The 26,298-nt window shown below is 41.5% G+C and overlaps 2 protein-coding genes across 6 annotated transcripts in view; one reads left to right on the top strand and one right to left on the bottom strand.

Moving 5' to 3' along the window:
- The window catches only part of slc25a15a (solute carrier family 25 member 15a), a 38,876-nt gene extending 18,978 nt beyond the window's left edge, over positions 1-19,898 (top strand). For all 5 annotated transcript variants that reach the window (XM_072262851.1, XM_072262850.1, XM_072262852.1 and 2 more), the window contains exons 4-7: positions 1,158-1,298; positions 5,565-5,737; positions 9,746-9,904; positions 16,338-19,898. In XM_072262851.1, coding sequence (XP_072118952.1) covers positions 1,158-1,298; positions 5,565-5,737; positions 9,746-9,904; positions 16,338-16,459 — 595 coding nt within the window. In that variant the 3' untranslated portion in view covers positions 16,460-19,898. The remainder of the gene's footprint in view (positions 1-1,157; positions 1,299-5,564; positions 5,738-9,745; positions 9,905-16,337) is intronic.
- Positions 17,115-26,298, bottom strand: part of tpte (transmembrane phosphatase with tensin homology) — a 79,144-nt gene continuing 69,960 nt past the window's right edge. The window contains exons 17-19 of the mRNA XM_072262849.1: positions 19,904-19,999; positions 19,754-19,824; positions 17,115-18,271 (exon numbers count right to left, since the gene is read on the bottom strand). Coding sequence (XP_072118950.1) covers positions 18,160-18,271; positions 19,754-19,824; positions 19,904-19,999 — 279 coding nt within the window. The 3' untranslated portion in view covers positions 17,115-18,159. The remainder of the gene's footprint in view (positions 18,272-19,753; positions 19,825-19,903; positions 20,000-26,298) is intronic.

Genomic DNA, 26,298 nt, shown 5'->3' with positions numbered 1-26,298 from the left:
GGAGGACTTAAAACTTTTTTTAAAAAAAAACAAATACTGGAGCATATGGAGGTGACCGACAGGGAGTTCATGGACAGTATGACCCGGCTGACGACGAACATTGAAAAACTGACTAACTCTGTTGCATTAATAAAGCACCTTGTTACATGTATAAAACATGTCTGCATCAGTGTTATCTTGTATTTCCATACAATGTTACATTAGGCTGTTACACATCTATTGTCAGAGAAGTACTTGCATAAATAGGTAAACCACCTTCATACAAGCAAGGACAGAAAACAGGGCAAAGTGTGTATACTTGTTTATTCAGTGAGCTATGGGTCAAAGTATTTGGTGAGTACATTTCTAACTCTTCTGGCTTCAATCTCGTTGTCCTCTGTTCTGAAATTGTTAGGTTATGTGGGGGGTTGCGTTCAAGAAAACAACGAAATGCCGCGCTGCGGCCATCTGTTCCGGCTCGTCATGACAGCGTTTTTAAATAGTCAAAAAAGCTCCTTTACAATTTAACTCTCACGCCATTCACACCGACTGCGCGTTATAACAGCCGTACGGCAGTGCTTGCACAGTACTAAGCAGAAGCAGAAAATGCATTGTTGTTGTGGTGTTGTCATGACAGCGTTTTTAAATCTCTCCGTTTACCCCGTACACACTACAACAGATATTAGGCGTTTTCAGATTTATTCACTCTGGAGACCGTTTCTGAAAATCTCTGTTTTCGGGGGATGAAAACGCCGCTTTAGTGTGGACAGAGGGTCAAAACGAAGAGAAAAAGGCTTTATTTTCAAAATTGTCCGGCGTAGTGTGGACGTAGCCTCAGAGTCTCTTGTACATCCCCAAAGTATCTGCCTCTACCACCACCTGCTGCACTGTGTTCCATGCATTTACTACTCTGTGTGCAAAAAAAAAAACTGCCTCTGACATCCTTCAACCCCCCACCCCCAAATTTTCCTCCAATCACCTTAAAAAACCCAGGCAGCGTCCTGGTGAATCTCCTCTGCACCCTCTCCATATTATTCCTATAATGAGGAGTCCAGTACTGAACATAATGTTCCAAGCATGATGTAACCCGAGTTTTATTAAGCTACCCTACAGCTCTTGAACTCAATCGCTGACACATTCTTGCTATTCTTTCATGACTGGTTTACCTGCCGTTGCAGTGATATACAGAAAGCTGCTTCTGGCTCACTGGCATCCGTGTTCGCCTCACTGGCCATCTGCCCAACAGAGCTGGTTAAATGTCGCCTTCAAGCAATGCACGAAATGAAAACCTCAGGAAAGCTTACAGAAGGACACCCCAGGTATACCCATTCTACTATTGCGTCCTGAGAAAGCTCTGTTTACTTTGAAACACTACTGTCTTTGTGAGAATCTGTATCCAGATTAAAGCTGCCTTGGAAGAAAATTACTGCCGTCACTGGAAAATCTGAAATGCAAATTGCTGGAAATAATAACAGGTCAGTGATGTCCTGGGAGAAAGAAATGCCCCTTTTTTGGGAGGAGATTGCAGTCCTGATGAAAAATTTGAGAAGTCGGTAACTTGAAACCTAAATGGTGCATGTCCACCTTCACATGCTGCCTTACCTACTGAGTATTTCCAGCATTTTCCGTTTGCTTACGGTCAGATTAGATTAAAAACTGATTTTATAGAAAGCAGATTAGAGCATATAGCTCCAGTCCTTTCAAAGTCAGGTAATATGTCACTTTATAGCTTTGCATTTTATAGTTTACATCATATTTAGATTTAGCCAAGGTTAAATCTTTCCACTGTGCAAGAGTTCCTGTCACTAATCTTGCTTAAGTGTTTGGTTGTGGTGTGTTTTGGACTATAAAGCAATAGACCCTGTGTGCCCAGAGTAAGCTTGTAATTTGGGCGTCACGTATCACCGTTATGTAGGTAACTGCTCATGTGAGTGACCGAATAGGAGTATCAGTACATGATATGCAGGCAGGCTTTTTCACTTGGTGACTAGTGAATAGTGGCAGCAAAACTTTGCAAGTAACTTGTCAGCCTGCCCTATTGCTGACGCTGGACCAAGGTAAAAGATACTGACAATAAAGCCTACCAAAAATTACTGAAGGAAGTGGCTTATTTTGAAAATTTTGCCCATGTAACAGATAAGTAAACTAAACTAGGGAAGACGCCCTGTGCAACCCTAAACCTTTACTCCTGCTGGTCAATTTGAGTTCACTCATTCCGCTATAAACCAGTGTTTGCTTATGGTAACCAGGATAAAGGTTTAACAGTGAAATGCTTTGTGACTTAGATGACCCAAAGTGAGGGACTTTTGGTGACAATGGTGAAGAGGGCAAGTGAAATACTTTTTGTAGACTCCAATCTAAATGTTCAAACCAATCTTTGTTTCCCTACGTTGCATTAATTTTTAGTAATATGCAATTCAGATTAGCAGACCCAGTTTGGGGAAGATTTAGCAAATAATTATCGGATCAGGCCGGCAGCCAATGTTACACATTTAATGTCCATATTAGGAAATCCCCAATATTAACGGAACAGAAAATTGCTCTGCAATGCAAACATGTTGCTATGAGATAAAACAAGAATTTTTAAGAATGGATTATCCTTTATACTCTGCGTAACATGCACACTCTGGTTTAAGGGTAACTTTTTCTCCTCTGCCTGTCCTTTCTCACAACCATGCCACTAATTAGACCCCAATGAGGAACTCTTTTCTGGTGTACCAGTAATTGGAAGTGGCTTTAAAAAAAGAATAAGCAAATCGTTGTAAAGTTACTTCACATTGCAGCAGCTTTGCAGTGGAACTTTTGGGGGGATTTATGGAGAAATGAGGGGGGGCATAATTTCCTTGTTTGTGAGAAGTATTCTTTTATGGGATGCCAGATTAGTTGTACTGTTTCTTCACACAAACACATTGGTTAAAAAGGCAACTTTTAACTAAAAGAATTTACTTCTTTAGAGACACTATACACTAGAATACTACAGCACAGTAACAGGCCCTTCGGCCCTCAATGTTGTGCAGACCCATATATTCCTTTTAAGAAAAATACTAAACCCACACTATCCCGTAACCCTCTGTTTTTCTTTCATCCATGTGCCTGTTCAAGAGGCTCTTAAATACCCCTAATGTTTTAGCCTCCACCACCATCCCTGGCAAGTCATTCCAGGCACCCACAACCTGGAACAGGCACTTCTAGCCCAACAAGCTGCAGCAGCAAGCAACCCACCTATTTAACACTAGCCTAAACCAGGGCAATTTACAATGACCAGTTAACCTACTAAACAGTAGGTCTTTGGAGAGTAGGAGTAGACCGGAGCACATGGGGAAGAACATACAATCTCCTTTCAGACAGCACCGGCACTGTATTCCAAGCTCTACTCCCATTTAGTAGTGTCGTGCTGACCCTTACGTTACCATGGCGCCCTAAGGACTGTGGCATGTTCTCTTATTACATGGAGGGAGACCATTTGGCCTGTCAAGTCTGTGACATGGACATTAACTCCCCCAGATTATCCTACCTTTACCTCCAAGTGGAAATTTGAAGTAATCAATTAATCAACCACTAGAGTATCTGAGGGTTGGGTGGGTGGGGTCAAACAGTCACGGGAGAATATGTAAGCATCACTCAGTCAGCCTTGAAGGTTGATGGAACAGAGAGGCAGCAGTGCTCCCTGCTCTACCATTACTTTACCGTGAATTTTATGGCTAAGCATAAAGAACTACTGAGGTCATAATAATGACATGTTTATGGTTTTATTAGAAGGTGCAAGTGGAGCAAATCTTCGTAAACCTTTGCTACAGTCACCAAAGGAATTCTTTTGCCAAAGCTCTACGTGGAATTCGGGAACATAAGGAAATAACAGAAGTAGACCACTCGGCCCCTCAGAACTGCCCTGCCATCCAATATGATCAAAGACAATTTGGCCCAAGTCTCATTGTTGGTTTCCCATGGTCATTAATTCCTTGATCTTAAAAATGCATATCTATTTCCTTGTCAAGAACCCCTGTGATCTAGCCTCCTCAATGCTCTGGGGGTAAGAATTCATTGCACAGTTCAGAAGCTGCGAGCTGCTCTATTAAAAGAAAAAACAATGTCCATTTAAAGCTGCATACATCAAAGTTGCTGGTGAACGCAGCAGGCCAGGCAGCATCTCTAGGAAGAGGTACAGTTGACGATTCTGGCGCAGACCCTTCGTCAGGGCTAAAATGTCGACTGTACCTCTTCCTAGAGATGCTGCCTGGCCTATTGCGTTCACCAGCAACTTTGATGTGTGTTGCTTGAATTTCCAGCATCTGCAGATTTCCTCGTGTTTCCATTTAAAGCTATGTTGTTTTCTTGGGGTCACAGTTATAGAATAGTAGAAACGCTCATTCACATTAATCATGTTTTATTCTCATCAGCTCCCCCATCTTCTCCTCCCCCCAAGATTCCACCCTTTGCCTACACTTGAGGGGCAATTTACAGTGGCCAACTCGCCTACCAACTTGCATATCTTTGGGATGTGGGAGGAAACCCATGTGGTCATGGAAGGTTGTGTAAATTCCAAAAAGCAGCACCCACCATATTGGGAGACTAGGCTGGGAGACCGTTTCACTGAACACATACGCTCTGTCCGCCAGAGAAAGCAGGATCTCCCGGTGGCCACACACTTTAATTCCACGTCCCATTCCCATTCTATCCACGGCCTCCCTGACTGTCAAGATGAAGCCACACTCAGGTTGGAGGAACAACACCTTATATTCTGTCTGGGTAGCCTCCAACCTGATAGCATGAACATTGACTTCTCTAACATCCGTTAATGCCCCACTTTCCCTTCGTACCCCATCCTTTATTTATTGTTCCTCTGTCCCTCTCACTATAACTCCTTGCCCATCCTCTGGGCTCCCCCCCCCCCCACCCTTTCTTTCTCGCTAGGCTTCCCGTCCCATGATCCCCTCATATCCCTTTTGTCAATCAACTTTCCAGCTCTCATCTCCATCCCCCCCCCACCCCCGTCTTCTCCTATCATTTCGGATCTCCCCTTCCCACTTTCAAATCTCTTACTATCTCTTCTTTCAGTTAGTCCTGACAAAGGGTCTCGGCCCAAAACGTCGACTGTACCTCTTCCTATAGATACTGCCTGGCCTGCTGCGTTCACCAGCAATTTTTATGTGTGTTACCCAGCATATTAATTCTGAGAACATTTAAGGCCAGTATTACTTGATGTTGTTTTGAAACTGTCATTTGCCTGTGGAAATGAAGGTCCTATGGAACTTTGTGCTGGACTATGAGGTGATGAAAATTAAGAATAAATTCTAATTTCCTTAAGTATCGGGCATATCAACACAATACTGTAAGGACAACGGTATGTATGATGGAACATTGATCCTTCTCTCTGATGCCCAGTTTGACAGGATTCATTTGTAGAGGGAAGGGAGTAGGTTGACTGTCATTAAATATCAATACACTTCGGGAGTTGAATGTGTTTAACTATGTGATGTTTATCAATGAAACCATGTGTCTCAGTCTTGCTGTAGCTATCGGTCGCACTGCCAGTCGTAATCCAGGTAAGTCCTTAATACGCATGTGCAATTTTCTTTTTTTTTTAGTACTGTTTGGGCAGTGATCAAAAACGTTCTGAAAACTGATGGTCCTCTTGGCATGTACCAAGGTCTGACAAGCACATTGATGAGGGAGATGCCTGGCTACTTTTTCTTCTTTGGTGGTTATGAACTGAGCCGCACTATTTTCACACGTGCAGGCCAGACCAAAGATGATCTAGGTGAGTATCTGAAGCAAATGGAAAGTAATGTTTATTAAACAGAACAGAACCGAATGGCTGCAGTGCTTGCTGGAGAGCGTCCGGCACCTCTTTAAGAAAAAAGCCGAAATAAACAAGCTAATTAATTAGGAGCTGCCCAGGGTGATTTGAGTATCTCAGAAACTGCTGATCTCCTGGGATTTTTACACACAACAGGCTCTGGAGTTTACAAAGAATGGTTCCAAAAACAAAAAAAATCCAGCGAGTGGCTGTTCTGTATGAGGAGATCCTGGAGTACTCCTATTAACTGTGCTTTTGAAGAGAGAGGGATATTTACCACCGATGTGTTGCCTTTGAAAAGAGAGAGAGAGAGACGAAGATTAACGGTTGGACTGTCACTTTAAGGCATTGGAATTAACTTTGGATTTCAACTGAGTTGGGTTTGGAGACAGCACTGAGCAGCTCGAAAGTTGCTATGGTGACCAAAGGCAGGTTGTTGATGTTACTTTCAAGGACTTGTTGCCTGCTTGCATTTCTTTGCAGACAAAGGAAGGAGGGACCCTTTGAATGACAGGTGGTGCTCAGCACAGAGAAATAAATAGGAGGTCAGATGATACAGACCTCGGACACATGATCTGGACACTGAATGAGCTTTGTTGTGCCTGCAGGAAAAGTGGGTTTTGGAGGATCGATCAGGCAGGAAAGAAGAGAAGGGTTTGACTGGTGGGGAGTTGTCTATATGTCCACCCTCACCTGGGTGATAGCTCCACCACAGAAAATCTATCTATAAATCTATCTATCTCTCTCTCTCTCTCTCGCTCTCTCGCTCTCGCTCTCGCTCTCTCTCTCGCTCTCTCTCTTGCTCTCTCTCTCTTATCACTATTCAACTACATACCACGAACTGAACTTTACTCATCCTTGTAAGACTCTATCTTTTTACCCCTAGACTTAAAGAAGCTTGGTTTTCATACATATATTTCCACACTTACTGATCTAGGTACATATATATAAAATCATTGCTAACCTGTGTGATTTATATGGCTGTATTGTGTAGTTACTAATAAATATTATTAGTTTATAGCAATACTGGATTCCAAAGTGGTTTCTATTTCTGCTGGTTTCTTTATCCCCATCACGGGGTACGTGACAGTGCAAAAACATCTTGTTAAATCCACTTGCTGGATTTTTTTTGTTTTTGGCACCATTCTTTGTAAACTCCAGAGTCTGCTGTGCGTAAAAATCCCAGGAGATCAGCAGTTTCTGAGATACTCAAATCACCCTGGGTGACACCTAATTAATTAGCTTGTTTATTTCAGCTTTTTTCTTAAAGAGGCGCTGGATATGCTCCGGAAACGAAAACCTGAAGCTTAGTGCAACCAGTTATTTGCTGTACGTAACTATTTTTGTTTGTTGCAACAGAACTTCCAAAGTGTCTTACTTTGCATTTTAGTTATTATTCTGAAACAAGTGTTCAATTTTACAGTAACTAATATCACTTTGTATAATGGTTCATAAATTTGGAAGTAGAGCATTATTCTTTTGCAATAATGAAAATGTCTGAGGTTTTCTGAAATGGGTGGCATTAAGTATTCACAGGCATGCCCTCTGAAGATTACTGGACCTGATAGCTTTGGAATTGGAGTTTGTAATGCAACAATAGGCTAGTGCTTTCCCAATACATCACCAAAAAGAAAGATTGTTGGATCAAATTGGTGTATCAGTAATAATGGGAAGATATCCACATTCTCCTCAGTGAATATTCTCGGATCAGGTTCCAGTTTTGGAAGTTGTGACCGTGCCTCCATGTTTGGTGAGAGCTCAGTCACCACCCTGATCTAGCTAAGTACCTGAAGCAAATGGGAAGCAAGGACACCATCCTCAGTACAAACAGTTTTCCTTTTTCACATTAGGGGTGTTTCAGAGTTAAACCTGGAAGCTCCCATGCTTTTATTCCAGGACTGCAGAGGCAATATTCTTCACATGTGCCTCAGATAGAACCACCACTCCATTTCCACTCAGCTCGGGAATCCTGTTGAAAATATGGCAGATAAATCTCACAGTCATCTCAATGATCAATCTGAGACTAAAGAAAACTAAGCTGACAGATATACATCACGTAATGTTAGTCCAGCATGTATACCAAACCTAGAAGAATAACACACATGGACACTAGACCCAAAAATAAATTCTGGCAAGTTGATGCAGACACTAATAAAGCAACACACACAAAATGCTGGAAGAATTCAGCAGGTCAGGCAGCATCTGTAGTAATGAAGATGATGTTTCGGGCCAAGGCCCTTTATCAGGATGGGAAAAGAAGGGGGAAAGATGACAAAAGGTGGGTGGAGGACAAGCTAGAGTGTGATAGGTCAGGATGATAAAGGGCTGGAAAAGAAGTAATCTAATGGAGAGGAGAGCGTTGGAATATTGGATGTTGAACTAAGCCAGGGCATCGAAGGATTTCTGTCTCTTCTCCAATGTATAAAGTTCTTGGAAGCAAGTTTTTTTTTAAATCCCTTGAAAAATCCTCCTAAAACTGTTCTTTGCCAACTTTGCATTATTTTCAATCTGTCAAAGTTAGTGATTTATAAATCTAAATACATTATACAAAGATTGAAAATAATCCTCACCTCCCTCCTGACATTAGGTGAGAGGTGGATTGGAGAAATAATCCCAACAGGCTCCCCGCAATCCAGTAATTGGATTTTGAACATGCTACTCTTGGGTTTAAAAATTTTTCATTTTCATCATTCAGCTCTTGCCATGATACTGAAATGCGCTGGCGAGGCACTTGGTGTAGAATGGTCCTTTTTAATTAAAGATGCATATTACCTTAGTCTTCTGTGTATTCTTTAGTGGAAGCACTGTCTGACTTAATTCTAATGTGTATGCAGTGAATGCTCGGTTATTTGGTACCTGCGGAAATTGCGTGATGCTGGTTAACCTGATATAGGGCCAGGGCTCCCCCAGCACTGCTCTGTTGGTAATGAAATGCTCATTCTTGATAGAATATAGGTTAGCGAAGTGCTTGGAAGCCCTGGTTTTACTAACAAGTATAATCACAACCATATGAAGTATATCACTTTTGTTTTATTGCACTTGTTATAGTGTGATGGCTTTCTAACATCACTACTTCAAGGACCAGTCTGTGAAAGATGGCAGCAAAACCTTGGATTTTACATGTTATACTTTCGACTTCACTTCCCTTAGTTAACTACTTATCTGGAAAGTTTGATATTAAAACTTTTTCCCACAGGCCCCCACTCATTTATCCTCCCACACTTCCATCCTGTGCCAATTTCATATAAATTTTCAGCCAAGCAGCAATTGAAAATGTTGGATTCTAGCACTGAACATCTACTCTATTGCAAAAGTGCAAAGCATTGATCTTTCCAAATTATTAACTGTTCCAAGCTTGAAATATCATTTACCCACTTGCAAACTGCCTTAATACATCAGAAGTATATCAAACTGAATTTTAATAATCTGTAGATTGCAATATTAGATTGACCAAATTGCAATGAACCAAATTTAATAAAGGAAAATGTCAGGAGTTTGGTTGTCCTTTAGTGTTGTAACTTTCTGAAAGTAGTAAAAATTCTGTGCTGTATGTTCAAATACCCCAGTCTTAGCTCTGTAAATAAGAAAAATATTGGAACATCCGTGGGTGATGGAATGGAGAAATTAAAAGCTATCTCTACTGCAGGGCAAGTTCATGGTCTTTATTTTAAAGTGTCATTTGAGAGACAGTGGAATCGCCAGCAAGGCCCAACGTCCATGGAATGATTCACTAACTTCTGTAAGGAAGTGCCTTGACACTGTGTAGTTCTCTGGTGATCAAACCCAAGATAGAGAACGTGGAGTATAAAACATAAAATTACAGCATGTTATAAAACTGTTTTAAACTCTTTGTGGATATACCTTGACTTTCTGATAATGCATTGTAATCTGAATAGTTGAATATGTAAATGAAGTGATTTTTTGAGTTAATGCTATATGAAGTAACAAACATTAATTATGTTCGTAAAGGTCCAATTCCCTTGATGGTGAGTGGTGGTTTTGGAGGTGCCTGCTTGTGGATTGCTGTTTATCCAATTGACTGTGTGAAATCACGTATTCAGGTTCTCTCAATGGCCGGTCAACAAGCTGGTTTCTTCAGTACATTCAGAAAGATTCTTATGAAGGAAGGCAAGTACAAATATTTTTATTAATACATCAGCATCTTGCTCTTTACCACTCGCACCAACCAGCTTATTTAAAATACTCTCCTTTGGTTATTCTGGTTAAGTGCTGGGGCTTCAGGTACTGCCTACTTGCTAAATAGCTTTCATATAAAACTAGCTTTTCCTGAATGTCTGCAGTTGGGCTTTTTTTCTCTTTCCACAATTGTTTGATTATTACTACTCTTTCCCTCCGGTGTTCGTTCTTTACACCAACATGGTAATCCAGGAACTCAGCAGGCCATGTGGCAGAAGTGGAATTTTCCGGTGGCCAAACATTTTAATTCTGATTCCTTTCCAACATGTTGGTCCGTGACATCCACTTGTGCCACGATGGGGCCACTCTCAGGTTGGAGGAGAAACACCCCATATTCCATCTTGCTAGCCTTCAACTTGATAATATGAATGTTGATATTTCCTTCTAGTTTAAAAAAAATTCCCTCCCCCCCCCCCCATTTTATTCCTCACTCTGACTTATCTCTTCTCACCTGGGTCCTCTCCTCCTTCCCGTTCTCCTATGGTCCATTCTCCTCTCCAGCCCTTGACCTTTCCTACCCACCTGGCTTCACCTGTCACCTAACTATCCTCTTCCCCCACCCCCACCTTTTTATTCTTTCGTCTTCCCCCTTTTCCAGTGCTGATGAAGGGCCTCAGCCCAAAATTTACCCTTTACCACAAATGCTGCCTGCCCTGCTGTGTTCTATCAGCATTTTGTATGTTGCATTGGATTTTCAGCATCTGCAGATCTTCTCGTTTGTAGTACTAGTGATAATGCTTGGATATTGGAGAGTTGGGGGGAGGTTGGTGCTTGGCTTTGGAGAGGCCCAGGCAGGGTAGTTGCAGCTGAATGAATTGAGAACATTCATGTATGATCAAATATGTACAAACCAGCTGTTACTTGTACAGCCTGACCGTTACACTTCAGAGTGACTTTTTGCATTCAGGTTCATACTGTAGGCTCTTATTGGAATCAATGGCAAATCATTGTGAAGTTAGATGGATTTCAATGCACAGTATTTAATTCCTTCTCCCTTTGACTTCAACCTAGAGTAAATGTAGTGGGAGAAAACTCATATAGAATGGAAGTTTGAAAGAGTGTAGGAAACGTGCACTGTGTACCTATCAGAGTGAGTTGGTCACAGAACAGACAATATATTCAGCCCACAGCGATATAGGAAGAAACGATTTATTGATCAATGTCATTGAGGTAAGAAAAGTAGAGACTATCACCATAACAAGAGAATAGATCACCTCTTGCCACCACTCTATGATGGCTGATCAGTTTCTATAAGCATCTTTAATGATCTAGCCTTCACAAAGGTCTGGGTGGAGAATTGCAGAGATTCACTCTGTGAAATTGTGACAAAAGTGAATGTAAATGGACTTCGACAAATAAAACAAAGTATCTGGCTCCCATGGGAATCTCGGTGCAGGTGCTAGTCTGCACTTTACAGTACTTGGTGAACTGTGTACGATTTTATAGCAACTGGAAATGCAGCTGTTGGAAACGCAGGTGTTGCTGGAGACTCAGAGACAAGGTGCTGTGCAGATGCTGGAAATTCAAAGCAACACACACAATGCTGGAGGAACTCAGCAGCTCACCCAGCATCTATGGAAATAAATGTCTACCTGTCAGGCTGAGACCTTTCTTCAGGACTGAGAAGGAAGGGGGCAGATGCCAAAATAAAGGTTGGGGGGGGGGGGTTAGAAAGGGAAGCAGCTAGCTGTAAGGTGCTAAGTGAAGCCAGGTGTGTGGGGAAAGGTCACTGGAGGGAGAAGAAAGAAACTCTGATTTGAAGTATCAGTGGATGGAAAAGTTAATGTTTTGGGTCTGGGATCCTATAGTATAGTGGGAGTTCAAATGGCTGGATTATGCCTCCTCCCACCCCATTTCCTGTAAGGAACTTGTTCCATTCACACTTCCTACATCTGTCACATTTACTCTGACATTCAGCAAAGATATTCCTGTAATGTCCGTCTCCCTCGTGAGCTGTGGCTTCCCTGCTACCATGATGGGCAGAAGCTTTGAGCTGTTGGTCAGTGTCCCTTGCTCCACCCTCCATGCCATCAGCCTCTGTTCAACATGTCATCTTTTGCAGTTTCTGCCAATTCCAACACAGCTCCCATCATCCTTTCCTCCTCCACTATTTAATAACTCATCCTTTCTGCAAGTCCCTGATCTGCACTTCTGTCCCCACCATTCATTCTCCATTGTACTGGACATTTCCGTTGCAACACCCATCCTGTCATCTCCCCTTCCCACCGTCCAGCTGTGGAAATAGTCCTTCCATCTGAAGCCATGATTCACTTCCGACCCAATGTTAACATATGCCATTCATGCTACAGGGGGAGAAACCAACTGCAGATTGAGTTTTATGAATCACCTGTATTTCATAGTGACCCTGAGCTTTTGTTTATCTGCAACTTCAATTTGGTGCTCTCCTCTTCCCTCTGACCATGTTCTTGCATTTACCAGGCCCAACACCCCAGTGTAAGTGTCCTTGCACTTACCAGACCCAACTTTAATTTGGTGCTGTCCTCTCCCCTCTGACCATGTTCTTGCACTTACCAGGCCCAACACCCCATCTTGCATCTGGCCACATGGCAGCCTGCTGGCTGTGATATTGAACTCCCCAGTTTTCAGAAGTTTACACTGAAGCAGAAGTGGCCATTTCTGCCTGTTATTGTGTTGGTTTTGTTCTTACCCCATTCTTAACATAGTCTGCCCTGTTGGTCTTTATATCCCAGCCTTGAGGCTTCAGGGGCTGATAACTGCCCCCCATAAAGCTTATTCTATCTAATATTTCTTTTGTTACCTCTACCAAAAATTAGCAATTATCATCTTTCTAGTTCTTAAGACTCTTTCCCACCCTCTTCCACAAATACTACCTGTAGCACATGTAATGACCACAAGACATAGGAGCAGAATTAGGCCCTTTGGCCCATCGAGTCTGCTCCACCATTCTTTCATGGCTGATTTATTATCCCTCTCAACTCCATTCCTCTGGCTTCTTCCCATAACCTTGTGACACCCTGACTAATCAAGAACCTATCAACCTCCACTTCAAATTTTTTTTTTAATATGTATGTAAACCTAATTAAATTGAACAGAGATAGTTGAATTGTAACTACAACATATAAAAGTTAGAAGGGACTAGATTTCCAACAAGCATTGTCATTAAAATGTCAGCGTAGACATGGTGGGCCAGGAGCCTATTACAGAATCAGTTGTACACCTTGAAGGAATGTCTCATCCCTGTTGGTTGCAGATGGTGTAGTGTATGAAGTTAACTGAATTGTGATTTAGGAACAAATGTATACTTTGAGATATCACCTATGTTATGCAACAAGTATAAGTTTGCTTCCTGGATGGATAATTTCATGCACTGCTCTTGAAGATACAGTAATACAAGAACCTTTTGATTTTGGCCTGTGCTTCCTGTGTAGACTTGTACCGGGTAGATACTCTCCTAGAAACCATTCTGATAGGAGGAAGGGCTGGAATGAAGTGGTGTAGTTAGGAGGGATAAATAAATCTGTCTTAAGGCCAGCCTGGTGATGGTCGACACCCCAGTGCCACTGAAATGAGTGGGAGGGAAGTAGGCAATAGTTGTAGTCCATGTACAAAAACATGTTTATTTAAGACACAGAACAACCTGGATTTGAAGAGCTCAATGGTGTGGGAGAAAAGGGCTTCAATTCTAGGAACAATTGCTGGAAAAGCTATCCAGAATCCTTGCAGATACGAGAGAAAACATTAGTTTGGATAATTAGCAAAGTGAGATGGGAAACAGTCATAACAAAAAAGATTCAAATAGGGTTTGATGGCTGTCATCATGCTATCCCCACAAACACTGGGAATTAAAAATTCATGGACTTTTACCACTTACAGGACTGAGGCCTGTGCCTAATGTGCTTCAGGTTGGCACAAAGCCTATTAGTAGTTGTCGTCAGTATCAACACTTTATATAGAATATACATGGTCAGTAAGTTTGTAATTACATTAAAATACCTTTCATAGGCAGGGCGAAGAGTGAGGATCACTTTAGGATATTGTTCATATTGTTAGGATATTGTAAGTAGGCAGTAAAATAACAGTTTAATCCTGAGTATGAGGTGTTATATATGTGGGAATACAAGGGTAGGACTTTCACAGTGAACAGTTGGGTCCTGTGGAGTATTGTAGGAGAGCGGCAATCAGGAGTACAAATACATCATTCCCTGAAGGTGGTTTCACAGGTAAACAGGGTGGTGAAAGTGGCTTTGGACACGCTGGCTTTCGGCAGTTAGGGCATTGTAAGTTGGGATTGTGTTCAGTTTTCAATACCTTGCTAAAGTAAAGATGCTATTAAGCTGGAAGGAATGTAGAAAAGATTTGAGGATTTGTTGGGCAGTTATTCAGGGTAAGCATTCTAGGAGTTTGTGGGGGAATGAGATGTAGATTTTTACAAGAATGAGGGGCGTGTAGGGTCAATGCAGTCGATTTTCCACAGTTTGGAAAACTTGGATTTAAGGTGCAAGGGGAGAGAATTAATAGGAACCCAAGGGATAACTCTTTAAAAATAGAGGGGGCAGTCTATGAATGAGTTGCCAGAAGTGTTTGAGGCAGGTATATTAATAATATTTAAGATAACTGGAACATGGAATAGGGAAGATTTGAAGGGATATGGGCCAAACACTGAACATGGAACTAACTTAGATGGACTGGTTGGGTTGAAGGGACTTCTCTGCTGAACAACTCAATGACAATATTAGAGGGGATATAGGGAGGGCAGGGAGAAAGGGTGTCGTGCTCATTCATGAAGGACGACAAGAGCAGAGCAAGGAGTTTCTCTTTGACATTGACCATAGCTGTATGGGTACAGATAAGGACAAATGCTGGTTAATGGTATAGATTCTCCCTAAACAACAATACAAAAAAAAAACTAGTAGCAAAGTTATTGCAAAATAGGTCTTAAACTTAGCCTGGGGAAGAATCAGCATGTTATAGGGATAGGCTATATTTAAATATAATATTTTTGCAATCGCAGATCAAGTCAGAATTTTGTACGCCGTTCAAAATTGTTAGAAATGAAAGAATTTTCCATATGTAGTGATTGCTCCAAAAATTTGGGGGGGTGGGGGGGAACAAGTGGTTTGCCTATAGTATTAAATTCTCCAAAAAAAACTTTCTATTGGATCACACTGGAGTGATCCTCCCACTGCTGAAAGGTGATTGGATAGATTGGCATCATGCCAAGAGGAGCAAAGCCACAAAGTTAGTTTAAGCATGCTCAAATAAACTGATTGAAAATTTAGTTAGCAGGACAATTTGAAATCTATCTAGCTATGCAAGAGCTATTCAAAAACAAACTCGTTTTTGAGGAAGAAATGAAATATTAAAAATTACTAGTGGAAGGAGATCTAAATTTCCAGTAACAGTGAGAAACTTGCACCTGTTAAAAGCAATGATCTTCCAAAATACCTTGGATTCTGAAATAGTCCTAACATATTGGAAAATAGCAAATGGACATAATGCTATAAGATTGAAGCCTCTAGACAAGTTAGCTTGACATCTTTCAGCAAAATATTGTAATTACATTTGGAAAAGTCAGAAGTCTTTAATGAAAGAAAAAATTTCAGAGCTTGACATTTAAGCTGTGGGTGGCTACTGTTTAAACAGTAAGTCTAAGCAGGTTGGTACATTGTTCACAGTAGGATGCCAAAATGTACCTTCAAGTAGTTGAAGTTTATCAACATGGACAGATTTGCTAAAGACCCTAAGGCAGGGGTAGCCAAACTTTTACATTCCATGTGTCAATTTTTTCCACACGAGTTCAGATGAGCCATACAACTCTTGTACCCCCATTCAACGCTTGTATAAAAAAAATGTTAATATAGAACTCGTACGTGGGGGGGTGGGGAGAAACACATCTGAACTTGTGCGTAAGAAAATTGACACATGGAATGTAAAAGGTTGGTCACCCCTGCCCCGAGGGGAGGCTGAATCAGATGCAAAATTAAAATAGACAGTTCAATTGAAGTGAATGATTAGTGGTAGATGAATATGGTAAGAAAATCAGATCATGAATTTGAGGAAGAACAAAAAAAACATCCAGCTGAGTGTCTGCGTACCAAGAGTGAGATGTTTGCTTCAATTGTAGAGACCAAAATTGGGAATTACATTATTGAGCTAAAGTGTTGACCATCAAGGAGGACAGAGTATGGAGTTAGAAATGAGATAAGCTTGAGGGAGTGATAGATACTAAAAGACTTCATCCTAGTTGTAATTAATACACATTAGGTTTTTAGTTAAATAGAATCTAAATGTGATGAATCTTGCTTGCATAGTTTTATATTTATATGTATGTGAGAAATGTTATTTCTCACTTGTAAAGGAGGTATTTTTTCTTTGCCCCCAGGTATCAAAGCAATATATTCTGGATTAACACCAACAATGATACGTGCATTCCCTGCCAATGGTGCACTGTTTCTGGCTTATGAAATGAGCAGGAAAGCTATGATGGACTACATGAGAAACTGAGCTGTTTTATGGAAATGACTGATGCCTTACTCCCAGGAATTTGATTGTGCTGAATTTGAAATATTAGGGCCCCATCCAAAAATTAAAACTGGATATTTGGTATTCTACATGGAAGTAGCTGTGAAAGGAATTCCTTGGCAGGAACTGGATTCATTCAAAAGCAACTAAACTTTAAATTTGAAACACTTAATTACTGCCAAAATTGACATGTTATAAGGATTCAAAAGTATTTAAGTTCTGAGAAACCTTTTTCCTGTGGACAAGAGAAGCCTAAAAATCCAATATCACAAATCAAGCCGAAAGAGAAACAGTGTCAATTTTGTTTTTTATTATTAAGAAAAGACAGGGCAGGTAACAATGAGGTAGTTATATTGCTACACTTGTCTAAATGTGGAAGCTGCCAATCCTCACTCCTGTTTCCAAAATGAATGATATTAAAAGTAGTAGGATGATGTGTTCAAGGTCTTTATTTTTAGGACTGTGTACGGTTGTTAACAAGTTCATTGAACCCCTCATCACAATGAGACCCTGACCAGTTTGTCCTTAAATGTCAGAATGATCAAGTGCAAAGTGCATTTTACTCTACGAAGCTCTAGGCCAGACAAGCAAGGTGCCAAATACAGTTTTGCATTGAGAAGCACAACTAATCACTTCATTCAAAAAATATTACATACCTATTACACTTGTCCTACTTCCCAAATGTAGCATCTACTTATGTAGGGGAAGAGCAGGAACTGGATCCTTTTACCCTTCTGTAAACATTATCAAGTTACAATATCACATGTCAATTCCGTTAAAAAACATCAACTAATAGCTGCTACAATGGCTAGGAGAAATCTCAAACTAAGATGTCTGTATTTTACTATTTATTGAGAAATTCAAGAACTCTACAGTGGTAGATGCATTTTTATAACAGTTGAACAAACATTATCACCCATACTACAATCATGTTTTTGTTTGCTAGAAATCAGACAAGAAATTTACGAAGTTCCATTGAATGTGACCTAGGCTCAAGGTTTGTAGCAGACAGAAATACCACTTCATTAAGCAAATATAAACAGTTAGATCACAGTTAGTAGGATAATTACATTGCTGCCTGTACTGTGCAGGCTTCTTGCTCCTTTCCCATCCACAGGTGCAGTGCTGTGGTTGGAATCTTTTGCCCAAATACAGCACAGTGATGGATAAAATACATTCAGGCGCCTGGTGTCAGAGGACAAATCAAAACATTTTTAAAATCAGCTTAAAGGGTGAGGGGCAGGGGGGAAAATTGTATTTTATTAATGCTGTTGTTACATTGCTGATTGTTCATATTCGTCAGAAAAGAAAGCACTGGACAGGTAAAAATATCAAAGTTTTTTTTTAAAAAAATCTAATCCAGTCCTGGGATCACTGATAATCAACCCTCTTTGAGGTAAATACGACACTGGCAATCTTAAGGAAAAATAGGCTGAAAAAGGTTCGACATCAAGAGGGTAGGCTGCCACACCAGAACAATGACTTTGACCATTTTCCAATAGTTTTTCCTTTCAGTACAAAAGGTTCTTAAATTGGAATATCTTGCAGCAAGTAGAAGTTTCCACAATATTGTCTCTCCCCTCCTTCCCACTGAAGGCAGTACCAGACTCCCAAAATAATATTTACATTACAAACTGCCTGGAGTCGTTCTCTGCTTATTCTGTTCCTGAGGTGGTACTATTTTAACTGGAATCAGGATCATCAAAATTCACCTCAACTGCAAATTTTTCACTGTAGATTTTCCAGGTTTTTGGCTTGTGGGGGTTGTCAAGTTCATCCCTGGACAAGCAGAGTCTGGAATACATAATAGGTACATTACTAAAATGAAATAATGGAGCTTTGGCAAAATTTGATCAGACAATACTAGTTGTTACAGTTACGACTTTATTTATGCTAACTTTTAAAAGGAGGATCTGTTTGATAATTGCTGGTCCTTGACACAAACACAAGCGGTACTAGTAATTTTGAAAAATACTCTGCAGTGGGGACAAACCTATATTTAACTTTTCAAAGCAAACCAATAGTTTTACAAACTTCCGGCTTGCAAAGTCAAGCAGAACAAATTAATGCATTTTGCTGGTATACTTTTAACTGAAAGCAACCTCTTAAAATCAATACTGAATTCTACAAGCAAAGATAGAAGTATATCTTTGGGTCTGTTATTCAGCATTATAGACAAAGTGGGATTTTGACTGAGGCACTGCTACAATACAATAGCAATTCCAACACCTCAGTATGCAAATAGAGTTTTTGGGTGGGGTGAACTTTCCTTCCCTACCTCTGCCCCAGCTGATTATATGACAAGCATTATAGCAAATTGTCAAGGAATAACCAAAAAAAAACTCCACAGGAGATCCTGCAGATGCTGGAAATTTTGAACAACAGAATGTGAGAGGAACTCAACAAGTCAAACAGGATCTACAGAAGGGAATAAACAGTCAGCATCAGTGAGACCCGACACAGTCTGGGGGACCACTTGGTCGAGCACCTTCACTGTCTGCTGTGAAAGGTAGGATCTCCTGGTAGCTACCCATTTTAATTTGACTCCCCATTCTGACATGTCTATAGTAGAGGAGACCATGTTGAGGCCAAACTCAAGGTGGACAAGTAAAACCTCACTCTGCCTGGGAGTAACCTCCAACCTGATGGCATGAACATAATTTCTTCAACTTCCTTCTCCTCCTCCCTCTTTTTCCATTCCCTATTCAGGATCCCCTTACCTTCTTTCTCCTAACCCGCCCATTCCCTCCCTCTGGTTCCCCTCCTCCTTCCCTTTCTTCCATTGTCCACAGTCCCTTATCAGATTCCCTCTTCAGCCCTTTCTTTACCTTTCCCACCCATTTTCTTTCCCCTCACCGACCAATTTTTACTCTTTTCCCTCCACCCACCTTAATCTGATCTGCCCCTTCCTGGAGAAGGGTCTCAGATCAAATGTTGACTGTTTATTCTGCATCAGAGATGCTGCTATACCACTGAGTTCCCCCAGCATTTTGTGTGTTACTCAAGGAATAACCAATGCTAGATTAGATGTACAACTTGGGTTGTTTCCTCCCACTGTGAGCAGACTTTCTAGAGAATTATGAAGCAGGTATATGTTTATGTGCAAAATGAGTTTAAATCTTCAATTTGAAATTTGGAAAGTAAATTTCAAAATAAATTCAGACAAACTGCATTACTTGTCAAACTATACAAGACCTATTTGCAATGGTTAGCTTGCACTTTGATGGCTGGTATTAACCAGTATTTTATTTTTAAAAAACTGTAATTGGACCGTACCTATTATTTACAATGAAAGATGTGTTGAACCAAAAGTAGAATGGACAATCATCATAACCTTTTGGTAGGCCCTGAAAAGGAAAAATATTGTACGTTTTGTTTTATTTTTTATCACAAATTGTAGAATAATAAATATTTAAATGAGCTTACCCCATTAGATTCAAATCTGACTTTAACATCACCACTCACTTCAGGCCCATTCTCCAAGCTAATTATTGCAGAGTTACTTCCAGCATCAAAGAACAGCTGTACACAAAAATTATGTATTAAATGTGGGGGATCTGTAGAATGCATAATTAACATGACAACAGTACAAATGTTTGGTTACTATTTGGGATTGCTGCCTTTCTTCATGCTAAGCATGGAATTCAAAATATATATGGAGTTTGAGCATCAACGATGAAAGAAAGATAGAGATGATCTGAAGAGTCAGTGGAGACAGGAAGGAGTAATAGCACACAGCAGAGAAAAGGATGTACAAATAATATTTAATCTACTTCTCTATTTCCATAGACCAAGCAGCAGATTAACCATGCTTTCCTCTGCCCCCCATGTTCAATAGAAATCCTCCCCCACTCCTTTCAGAAGGAAATTCTGTTCACCCATTTGTTCTCTTCGTCAAATGGTGGCCAACACCAACCAGCCCATGTAGTTTCTTGAAGATGGGCAATTCAGCTGAGCCAAAACCCTGTGACAGCCCATTTCTCTCCTTCCCACCATTCCCGAAACAAATACCATGAAGCTGATTGCAGATGACGATTTCTCCTTTACAATTGCTCTTCATTCTGTTGCTCACTGCTTTCCTCATTTTTCTTGAGCTTTTACCTCTCATCCATTCCCACCTGCCCAGGCTTTTCCCAACTTTTTCAGAAAACTACACAACACTATACTGGAGAAAAAATGAGCACACTTATGCCTTCATGCTATCGGGTTAATAACAATGCTGATATTTATTATTCATTCCCAACCACCCTAGAACCAAATGTCTTGCTAGACTTTTCCCACAGGGTGATTACGAGTTAACCATACTCATGTAGGTCTGAAATTAAAGTTTATGTATGTCATGGGTAAGAATAAATTTTTTGCACAAAGGACCGTAGTGAATCTGATGCATTCTTATGACAATCCACCAATTTTGTGGCCAATCTCCATTTTAGCTAAATGAAATAAACTTCGATCCATATTGCAACTTGTAACTGGGCATCCAGAACTGTTCTGTGATTAGGGAGGGAGGGAACGTCGACTCAGACCATGAGAGGCCTGCGTCGGGCATTTTCATGCCTTACAAGGCGCAGATTGGAACTCTGTGTGGGGCACCACTCCTCACACAGACTAGAGCAATGTGTGATTAAGTGCCTTGCTGAAGGACACAAACATGCTGCCACAGCTGAGGCTCGAACTAGTGACCTTCAAATCACTAGATGAACGCCTTAACCACTTGGCCACATGCCCAACACATTAAGAACGGCAAAAAGGTACTCTACACTCTAATCTCAAGGCCTGGCATATTCTTCATTTCACCATCTAGTCAGGGGATCAACCCTGGTTTAATATCAATCACACACCACATTGCACGAGTTCCTGAGGAATGTCCTTAATTAAGTCTTCAATTATTTCTTCTTCATCCTTTCAAAAGGTGACAATAGAATAGACAAAATTATGCAATGTCATTTCAAAGGTCTACAGTCATGAATAGTAGTGAATAATTAAAATGCAAGAGGAGACTCGAGGAACATTCCAACCCTCAATGATACCAACTTCTGACCAAGTCTTCGATGTTCCGACCAACTAAAGACTAGGCTGATGCATTTGCAAATACATGCTGACAGAAGGGATGTAAAGTGCTATGGTAGGGTAGTCAAGTAGCACTCATTTTCTGATACCCAGTTTGAATTTCAACAGGACCACTGTCTCACCCAGGTTTTTCTGACTTTATAATAGAAGGATATTGATGAAGCAGATGATAATGATTGATCCTAGAATACTGTCCTTAGGAACTACTGCAGAGATGATCAACATCTAACTACAAACTTGTTTTGAGAGAGACATCTCCAACCATTGGATTGTTTTCTCCTTAATGTCCATTGGCTTCAGCATTATCATAGCTCCTTGATGTCACACTTGGTCAATCATTACCTTGAGGCCATGGCCAGTCATTTTTACCATCATCTCTGGAATTCAACACTAAATATGGTCCACGTTTAGGATGAGTGTTTGATTCCATTCATCACCTTCATACAAGGAACCTATTCATTTTCAGATTTAGGTTATTTCTTCAGTGGTTTGATCGAGGCACAACTGTGCAAGTGTGTGGACGTCAGCCAGTTAGAACAGTGAGGAGAGTCTAAAAAAGAGACAGCTTTATAGAGCAGGTGCATGAGTAGAGGGAGACAGAGTAGGAGGGCTTTGGTGATAACAGGTTGAGGCCAGGTAGGTTACTCGTGTAGGATACAGACAGGAAGTATGTGTGTGAGGCCGGTATTCTGTATTCGGTGTCAGATGTGGAAAGTCGGGGAGACTCCCAGCCTCCAGGATGGCCATATCTGTGCCAGGTGCATCGAGCTGCAGCACCTTAGGGACCACATTAGGGAACTGGAGATGCAGCTCGATTACCTTCATCTGGTCAGGGAGAGTGGAGAGGTGACAGAGGGGAGCTATAGGCAAGTAATCACACCGGGGCCTTGCAAGACAGATAAGTCAGTAACAGTCAGGAGAGGGAAAAGCAGGAGTCAGAGGCTAGAGAGTACCCCTATGGCTGTCCCCTGTAACAATAAGTACTCCTGTTTGAGTACTGTTGCAGAGTGGTGAAAAACTGCCTACCTGGGGAGAGCAACAGTGGCTACGCCTCTGGCACAGAGTCTGGGCCTGTGGCTCAGAAGGATAGGGAAAGGAAGGGGATGGCAGCAGTGATAGGGGACTCTATGATTAGAGGGTCAGACAGGCGATTCTGTGTATGCAGGAAAGAAACACAGATGGTAGTTTTCCTCCCAGGTGCCAGGGTCCGGGATGTTTCATCCATGATACCCTGCAGCGGGAGGGGGAACAACCGGAGGTCATGGTACATATTGGTACCAACGACATAAGTAGGAAAAGGGAGGAGGTCCTGAAGCAGACTTCAGGGAGTTGGGAAGGAAGTTGAGAAGCAGGATCACAAGGATAGTAATCTCAGGATTACTGCCTGTGCCACGTGACAGTGAGTATAGCAATAGAATGAGGTGGAGGATAAATGCGTGGCTGAGGGAGTGGAGCAGGGGGCAAGGAATCAGATTTCTGGATCATTGGGACCTCTTTTGGGGCAAGTATGACTGCTACAATAAGGATGGGTTGCACTTGAATCCCAGGGGGACCAATATCCTGGCTGGGAGGTTTACTAAGGCTACTGGGGCTAGTTTAAACTAGATTTGCTGGGGGGTGGGAACCAAACTGAAGAGATGGAGGAAGAGGTGGTTGGCTCACAAATTAGAGAAAGCTTGGAGACAGTATGAAGGGGAGGATAGGCAGGTGATAGAGAAGGGACATGCTCAGACCGATGGTTTGAGATGTGTATTTTAATGCAAGGAGTATTATGAACAAAGCAGATGCGCTTAGTGCGTGGATCAGTACTTGGAGCTATGATGTTGCGGCCATTACAGAGACTTGGATGGCTCAGGGGCAGGAATGGCTACCTAGAGTACCAGGCTTTAGATGTTTCAGAAAGGACAGGGAGGGAGGCAAAAGAGGTAGAGGCACAGCACTGTTGATCAGAGATAGTGTCATGGCTGCAGAAAAGGAGGAAGTCATGGAGGGATTGTCTACTGAGTCTCTGTGGGTGGAAGGTCGGAACAGGAAGGGGGTCAATAACTCTACTGGGTGTTGTTTTTTTATTTAAATAGACTACCCAACAGTAATAGGGACATCGAGGAGTAGATAGGGAGACATATTCTGGAAAGGTGTAATAATAACGGTTGTTGTGGTGAGAGATTTTAATTTCCCAAATAATGATTGGCATCTCCCTAGAGTGAGGGGTATAGATGGGGTGGAGTTTGTTAGGTGTGTTCAGGAAGGCTTCTTGACACAATATGTAGATAAGCCTACAAGAGGAGAGCCTGTACTTGATCTGGTATTGGGAAATGACCCTGGTCAGGTGTCAGGTCTCTCAGTGGGAGAGCATTTTGGAGATAGTGATCACAATTCTATCTCCTTTACCATAGCATTGGAGAGGGATAGGAACAGACAAGTTAGGAAAGCATTTAATTGGAGTAAGGGGAAAAATGAAGCTATCAGGCAGGAACTTGGAAGCATAAATTATAAACAGATGTTCTTAGGGAAATGTATGGAAGACATGTGGCAAATGTTCAGGGGATATTTGTGTGGAGTTCTGCATAGGTACATTCCAATGAGACAGGGAAAGGATGGTAGGGTACAGGAACCGTGGTGTACAAAGGCTGTTGTAAATCTAGTCAAGAAGAAAAGAAAAGCTTATGAAAGGTTCAAAAATCTAGGTAATGATGGAGATCTAGAAGATTATAAGGCTGGCAGGAAGGAGTTTAAGAATGAAATTAGGAGAGCCAGAAGGGGCTATGAGAAGGCCTTGGCAGACAGGATTAAGGAAAATCCCAAGGCATTCTACGAGTATGTGAAGAGCAAGAGGATAAGACATGAGAGAATAGGACCAATCATGTGTGACAGTGGAAAATGTGTATTGAACCGGAGGAGCTAGCAGAGGGACTTAATGAATACTTTGCTTCAGTATTCACTCCGGAAAAGGATCTTGGCAATTGTAGGGATGACTTGCAGCAGACTGAAAAGCTTGAGCATGTAGATATTAAGAAAGAGGATGTGCTGGAGCTTTTGGAAAGCATCAAGTTGGATAAGTCACCGGGACCGGACAAGATGTACCCCAGGCTACTGTGGGAGGCAAAGGAGGAGATTGTTGAGCCTCTGGTGATGATCTTTGCATCATCAAAGAGAATGAGGGAGGTTCTGGAGGATTGGAGGGTTGCAGATGTTGTTCCCTTATTCAAGGTAGGGAGTAGAAATAGCCCAGGGAATTATAGACCAGTGAGTCTTACTTCAGTGGTTGGTAAGTTGATGGAGAAGATCCTGAGAGGCAGAATTTATGAACATTTGGAGAGGCATAATATGATTAGTAGCAGACAGCATGACTTTGTCAAAAGCAGGTCGTGCCTTACAAGCCTGATTGAATTTTTTTTGAGGATGTGACTAAACACATTGATGAAGGTAGAGCAGTAGATGTATATGGATTTCAGCAGGGCATTTGACAAGGTACCCCATGCAAGGCTTATTGAGAGAGTAAGGAAGCATGGGATCCCAGGGGACATTGCTTTGTGGATCCAGAACTGACTTGCCTACAGAAGACAAAGAGTGGTTGTAGATGGGTCATATTCTGCATGGAGGCCGGTGACCAGCAGTGTGCCTCAGGGATCTGTTCTGGGACTCCTACTCTTCGTGATTTTTATAAATGACCTGGATGAGGAAGTGCAGGGATGGGTTAGTAAATTTGCTGATGACTCAAAGGTTGGGGGTGTTGTGGATTGTGTGGAGGGCTGTCAGAGTTTAGAGTGGGATGTTGACAGAATGCAAAACTGGGCTGAGAATTGGCAGATGGAGTTCAACTTAGATAAGTGTGAAGTGGTTCATTTTGGTAGGTCAAATATGATGGCAGAATATAGTATTAACGGTAAGAGTCTTGGCAGTGTGGAGGATCAGAGGGATCTTGGGGTCCGAGTCCATAGGACTCTCAAAGCTGCTGTGCAGGTTGACTCTGTGGTTAAGAAGGCATACAGTGCATTGGCCTTCATCAATCGTGGGATTGAGTTTAGGAGCCGAGAGGTAATGTTGCAGCTATATAGGATCCTGGTTAGACCCCACTTGGAATACTGTACTCAGTTCTGGTCACCTCACTACAGGAAGGATGTGGAAACTATTGAAAGGGTGCAGAGGAGATTTACAAGGATGTTGCCTGGATTGGGGAGCATGCTTTATGAGAATGAGTGAACTCGGTCCTTTCTCCTTAAAGTGACAGAGAATGAGAGGTGACCTGATAGAGGGGTATAAGATGATGAGAGGCATTGATCATGTGGATAGTCGAGGCTTTTTTTTTAAAAAAACACAGAGTGAGTGCGTGGAATGGGCTGCCAGCAATGGCGGTGGAGGCGGATACGATAGGGTCTTTTGAGAGACTCCTGGATAGGTACATGGAGCTTCGAAAAATAGAGGGCTATGAGTAACCCTAGGTAATTTCTAAGGTAAGGACATGTTGGGCACAGCTTTGTGGGCCGAAGGGCCTGTATTGTGCTGTAGGTTTTCTATGTCTTTATTTACTCTCCCCCACAATAAGATGGTGAGAATCCATATAATTAGTGGATTGTTGTGACATTAGGTTCACTGCTGTCCTCTGGCAAAAAAAATAAAATCTGCCATGCTTACTGATAACAAATACAATTTCAGATCCACAACAATTTCTTAATTGCCACGTGGAAATTTTCAGCAAGGCATTAAGAAAGAGAATCTAAATTTCTGTAACCAGAGGCTGTCATTAACTC

The sequence above is a fragment of the Mobula birostris genome, chromosome 7 (assembly GCF_030028105.1).
Source record: "Mobula birostris isolate sMobBir1 chromosome 7, sMobBir1.hap1, whole genome shotgun sequence".
Classification (NCBI taxonomy): Eukaryota; Metazoa; Chordata; class Chondrichthyes; order Myliobatiformes; family Myliobatidae; genus Mobula; species Mobula birostris.
Note: the sequence above shows the minus strand (reverse complement) of the source record. Positions and strands in the feature narration are given on the sequence as shown.